Source organism: Notolabrus celidotus, chromosome 5 (genome assembly GCF_009762535.1).
Source record: "Notolabrus celidotus isolate fNotCel1 chromosome 5, fNotCel1.pri, whole genome shotgun sequence".
In the NCBI taxonomy this organism is placed as follows: domain Eukaryota; kingdom Metazoa; phylum Chordata; class Actinopteri; order Labriformes; family Labridae; genus Notolabrus; species Notolabrus celidotus.
In genome coordinates this window covers 10,636,062-10,642,478 of record NC_048276.1, presented here as the reverse complement: position 1 = coordinate 10,642,478, position 6,417 = coordinate 10,636,062, and the positions used below count along the sequence as shown (strand labels likewise).

The following is a 6,417-nucleotide window of genomic DNA, read 5'->3' as shown; positions in this document are numbered from 1 at the left end:
GACTACATATGTAAACTAGCCTTTTGGCTAACTCTGGCATATTTACAGAAGTATTAATTAATATGCATGGTCCTTTTAAATAATAAATAAATAAATAAATAAAATCCATCATGTCCCCTTTTTAAAGTATTAATCCATCTAACAAAGGTCTACCTAACTAAAAACCCATTTGTTCCATTGTATCGTTCAATTAAGGCCAATAAACCCTGTTTAATGCCTTCTTGGCCTCTAGTCCAAGAAGCATTGATGGGCACTTGGACTCTCTTGCTATAGATTGTAAATTTAAGACTCTTCTAATATTATCTGCTCCCTGGTGCCCTGGTATAAATCCGGTCTGGTCATGGTTGATTAATTTCCCTAAAAATGTTTGCATTCTAGTCATTAGTATGGAGCTAAGTATCTTGACATAATTTCCAAGTAAGCTAATTGGCCTTTAAGATCCACATTCAAGCGGGTCGTTGCCTTCTTTATGAATTACTGATAGAATGGCCTCAGACCAACTTCTGGGTGAGTCATTTTCATTTAAGGCATAATCAAAGACCTCACAAAGTATAGGTGGAAGCTCCTTAACAAAAACCTTATAAAATTCAAAAGGAAACCCATCAGTCCCAGAGGATTTGTTGTTTTTTAATGAATTGACGTTATTTTTAGATCTCTTCCTCTGTTATCTGGGCTCCACCTCGGTCTCAGGTGTCCCCTTTTTGTATTTAACAAAATAAAAAGGGGAATTTATCGTCTAACAAAACCACAGTTAGGTTCTGATTGAGATCTGATTTTAAATGTCACATGGGAGACCCACGTGTAAAATACTATGAATGAAAATGCTTCATCAGACATTGGTCATAGCCTAAAGTATCTCTTGCAAAATATGATTAAAAATATATGTAACCAAATTTTTGTTTTAAATGCTATTAAATATTTATGTAAATACTGTATCTATAATTTTAATTTTAAGTTAACAATTTCCAAGGTGAAGAATCAAATAAAATGTTTAAATTGCTTTGGCAATTACCTACCTAATTAATATGAATATGATGTAAAACAAGACATTCTTAATTTATACATAGGGAACGGCAAAAACACGAGGTAGAACAAAAGTCTTTATTTCTTAATAACTTAGAAAAGAAAGTGAAATTCAAATATAAAACATGTACTCATTTACAACAATTCAAGCCCTCCCCGTACAATGTCATACAGCCACATCAGTCATACATTACCATTTTAAAATAAAAATAATTTATCACACAAAACAATAAAAATCATACATGTCTGAAACCCAAAACCCAGATGCTGCAGATTAGTCTTTCTTCATGCTTGTACCTTAAAGAGAAGGCCACTGACTGAACAGTTTGTTCATTATCCTTCTTTGGTTCAGTCCAACACATCTTTTCTTCAAGTGTCCCTCAGTCCTTCTTCACCTGCTTCTCTTTGCGTTTCTTTCTTATCTCGGACACGATTTTCAGCAGCGACAACAGGATAGGCACACACATGGGCAGGAAGAGTGGGATGTAGATGGCAAACTTCTGGTCATCAGGGAAATAGAGGAGGTGGAGGAGAGAGGGGTCGAAGAAGGCTCTCTCTGACGCCAAGATGGCTTCTTTACTGTACTGCAGAGCAAATCCTAGATTCCCTGCCTCCAACTCAGCTACAGCGAGCTGCAGGGAGGTGACAGCGCTGGACACCTGAGTGACGTCGACAACAAGTACAGGTATGAGACAGCTGATACAGTTAGAGAAAAGATATACTTATTGAAATATCTTTAATTATCAATGGAGCAGGTTTCATATCTGTTCATTTGAAGTCTTTGCAGAAGGCTGAAGTGGCTGTTTCTTGTAGCAGTTAAAATAATTTTTTGGGGCTCAAGGTGCTTACCATGAGTTGCAATGACTAATCATTACAAAAAGGAGGGATGCTTTTAAATCGTAACCAGACACAAACGCAAAGGATGTGAACATGCTCCTATAATCATGCATTTAAACACACTCATATGTGCACAGAACCAGTCAACAAAATGGGCTATTATAGCTCTTCCTCTTGAGAGTATCTCACCTGTTCTGCAATGTTGTCATTTATGACAATATTGCCAATCTGGTCCAGCAGCTGTGCCAGCGAGGTGATGGTAGTGGTTGCAGTCGCAACATTTCAACACTACGACTCCACATGAGACGGTCCAGCTCCCAATCAGCAAGCCCCGTACTGCCGCACGGTGCCATCAGGAAGCCAGGAGGAGGGGTGGACGACTGCACACCCAGCAGCAGTCTAACAGGACATGGACAGGAAAGTTAAACCATGTCTGCAGGTACCCAGAGACACTTTTTGTACTGTAGGTGTCAGCTTACCGAAGCTGTGCAAGGAAGACTCCCATGACTTTGGCCATGTTGATGTTGATGTTAACAGGGAACACTGCCTCTGGTCCATAGAAACTATTAACATTATAGACCTTCATAGACATGGAAAAAGACAATTTTATTGGAATCAGAACCCAAACAAGCAATATACTGTACAGTTAAGACATTATTATTCCTATATGAAATATTCACTCATAACAAGCAATAACCATTGGGAATATTTAGATCACTGCCACCCAGTGTTTCCATCAAATTATCTTACCATAATTCCACCCCACCGTGGAGAATGAAACGCATTAGAGGTCACTTCCTGTTTATAAGGGTCATGAATGTGGAGAGGGGAATGGGCAGCATCCGGCACATACAGGAGAAAATTCAAGACCGGATTGGAAGATGCAGCATTGGAGCCTGAAGGAAAATGAATAAATAAATAAAAGGGATTAATATATTTTGATACAACTACACATAAAAATATCCAAACCATGTTCCTACTGAAGACAAACACTTAAAAAAACAAACAAAGCGTGTCTTTGTTACCGAGTCTGGCCTCCACAGGGTTGATGACATGAGCGAGGCTGTCAGAGTTGAGTGTGTATCTGCCGCGGCTGCTGTCAAAGCGTGGGTTGACACCCAGCATGGTGTAGTACAGCGTCTGTGGAGAGAACATTTTTGTTAACACAACTCCTCTGAGAATCTTGTCATTATGATGTTAGTGTTGTAAGTATGCACACTTGAAGACACTGTACCTGAGAGTCAATGCTGAAATTGGCCAAAGGAGCCAGTTTTGTTATCAAAGGTTGGATGTAGGTCTCCACAGCACCCTCTATGTCCCAGTGCAACAGGTGTGACTGTGGGTCTGGGTTCAGTAGACTGAAAGTTATCTCATAACCTAAAGTGAAGAGGAGATAAAGCAAATGTAAGCGCTGTACATACAGTCTAAAACAGAAGTTGGGTAATTTTGTGGCTGTGCTCAAACACTGACCTGGACTGGACTTGAAGGCCCTCATGCTGTCGGCGATGCCTCTTTGTTGCCGGGGCTGAGGCGAACTCGGTCGCTGAGGGCAGCGGTGATGTCAGTGTGACTAAAGGACATCACCTGCAGCACCTGCTTGATCCGTGGCTCCAGGTGAGCTAGCAATTGCTCTAGTGTCCTGCCCACTCTCATCTGGGCACCCATGCGCAGTAAGGCTGTGCGTCGCTGACCAATATACACCTCCACATCCTGAGAGACATCAAGGCACAGGTAAGTATAGGGGTTTTCACTATTGTCCTCATACTGGAGTGACACAAATGATTATTCTTCAGTTTTCTTGTGCATTAAGTACATATGTTGTAAATTTAGACCCCAGTGTCAGTAACATTATTCAGGACAGGTCTTCTCCTCAATGCAAATGCTACTTGACTCCATAGGGATCCATAAACTGGGTGAAAAGATTAATTTTCTCTCTCTTCTCAAAGGTATGAAATTAGATGCTGACTTGAGTTAAATCTTGAAATATACACATACATTCAAACTAGAAAAAATAAGACAAGAAAACAACCTCAGGCAGCAGAAGAGGACTTCTCTGGGATCACATACACAACCAAAGAACCACACGGACTCTCACTGAGCGTGTGCAGAGATAGATCAGCATCTGGAGGAGCAGACAAAGAGACAGAGGGAAATTACAACCAGCAGTCTTACTTGGACAAATGTTAGCATCTGAAAAGTTGTGAGCTAAATTTCAAAGGCAGATGCTATTTCACCTGCAGCTGTGGGCTGGTTCAGAGAGTCCTCCTCCATGATTGTAGCCGTTCGGTACTTGGTCTCATACCTGTACCTCAAAGATTGTGTTCTCTGAAAAAATAGAAGGATTTGAGTTCATTTGAATTCACTTAACAGATCTCAAAAACTTGAACCACAGGACTGGTGGTGTTAATACATTACCATCGACTATGTTTTCATCGTCTTGTGTCAGTGTCAGTGGGAACTTCTCTGTTGCTCCGGTGTCACAGTTCCACGTGAAAACACAACCTCTACATCAGCACTCAACTGCAGCTATAAAACAAGAAATAAAAGAGGGACGTTTTAATGAGACATTAAACGCTAAAGATACTTACAGATAGTAAGGTGAGGACATATAAATGATAGTAGGTAGAAATACAAACCTGCAGGATATCCAACTCTTTTATCTGACTGACCGGCAACCAGGCACGGTATGTTTCTGTTGTTTTCCACCACAGAGGGACTCCCACGATGATAACTACTGCAGCTATGGACAGAGCTGCAAGCTGGCCACGTTTCCGCTCTGAAAGACAGACAGAGACAGGGAGACTTAAACCTCAGGACAGTTCTGCATGTGTACAGTACAATAAGACAGACTTGGAAAAAAGGTTTCTATTAGAATCAGAATCTGAATCAGCTTTATTGGCCAGGTATGCTTGAAAACACAAGGAATTTGTCTTAGTAAACTGAGCTCTCTTAGTACAAGGCATAAGAATAAGGCCTACAAATAAAACAATAACAATAACATCAACTATAAACACAACACAAAAGAACAACAAATAGGCATGACTAATATGTACAGGCTAAACATAATATGATAATATTGCAGTGGTGAGTAGTGTAGAGGTAGATATCAAGTGTTTTTACATCAATCTGTTAATTTCCATTTATGATCCGTAAAATAAGTTCTCATAAAATTTACAGTAGCATAATATATTTATATTTATACACAATATATATTATTAACAATGTAATAGTAACTCAACTCAACTTTATTTATATAGCACCTTTCATACATAAAATCATGCAGCCCAAAGTGCTTCACAGAATAACAGAGAGACAGAAAACAACAGCAATGGTAAAATTATAAAAGGCATATAAATAAAATACTTAAAAATAAAATAAAATCAATACAGTAAAATCAATAAAATAAGTAATAGTGGAAAGAAAAGTTTAAAATGTGGTAGCGTTAACAAGATCAGATGAACACAAGAAATAAATAGATGAATAAATAATTGAATAAGATAAATAAATGTTAAAGCAATGATTCAAATAATAATGGTCAAAATAATAATTAAATAAGAAATATACATGTTAAAGCAATGATTAAAATAATGATTAAAATAATAATTAAATAAGATAAATACATGATAAAGCAATGATTAAAATAATGTTTAAAATAATAATTAAATAAGATAATACATGATAAAGCAATGATAAAAATAGTAATGATTAAAATAATAATTAAAAGAATTAAAATAATAAGTAAAATCTACTTGATATTGGACAGTGGGCTCCCTGTATTGTGTATTGTTGCATCTCTACTGGACACCACAACATCCCACAATTTAGATCTATTTACTCCCTTAAAACTGAGCTAGATAGTAAATGGTAAACCCACTCTCTGATGAATTAAACTAACATTACAGTCTTGAAAAGACACAATGAATTAGCCAAAAACCCCACAATTGCTAGTTTAGTGTTATAGCTGGGAAATAGAGCATAAGGCGAGTTATGGAGAGTCTCTGCTACGAATGATGGTTTCGGTACTTTGATGTTGTAATTCATAGAAGAATAAAATCTGAGCACTGAAAACATAAGACATAACCTAAGGCAGAAGAAGCAGTATACTCTGTAGAGGTAATAATGTGCAGCTGCTGCAGAGGCTAACGTTAGCTAGCTGTTCGACTCAGAGGCTCCTAACACAGAAGAAGAAACACCGGGATCATGCGAGCATTGCTTCACTGTTATTCAAGTGACATTTCCCTAATAATCTGTGAATGCTAAACTTTGACATAACTCAGATATTATTTAAAAGGATTCAGCTCTGATTCAACTCACCTACTTCCGTGGTCGCCATGTCTGTCAATAACAGGACCGGGGTGCGTTTGTTGTTTCAACACACGCAGTCATTGATCACGTGACCGACGTCGTGAAAAATGTAAAAACTAGATAATAGGAGACCCCTCATACAATATGTTGATATCATCTGATACAATTAATTCAAATATGCATGTCTATCCGCCCAGAACCATAAAACCCGCTAAAGTCTGGGAGCTGGTCTGCTGGTTCACGACACGGTCA

The 6,417-nt window shown here is 38.3% G+C and overlaps 1 protein-coding gene across 1 annotated transcript; it reads right to left on the bottom strand.

The window, feature by feature from the left end:
• Positions 1-1,087: 1,087 nt before the first annotated feature.
• pigs (phosphatidylinositol glycan anchor biosynthesis, class S) lies at positions 1,088-6,208 on the bottom strand. The gene is given in 16 exon segments (XM_034684334.1): positions 1,088-1,682; positions 2,050-2,144; positions 2,147-2,259; positions 2,340-2,440; positions 2,611-2,756; positions 2,886-3,000; positions 3,095-3,237; positions 3,331-3,369; positions 3,372-3,570; positions 3,890-3,901; positions 3,903-3,982; positions 4,095-4,185; positions 4,271-4,323; positions 4,326-4,386; positions 4,497-4,636; positions 6,175-6,208. Coding segments are annotated over 16 exon segments (1,686 nt in total). The 5' UTR covers positions 6,194-6,208; the 3' UTR covers positions 1,088-1,403.
• Between the last annotated feature and the right edge of the window lie 209 nt (positions 6,209-6,417).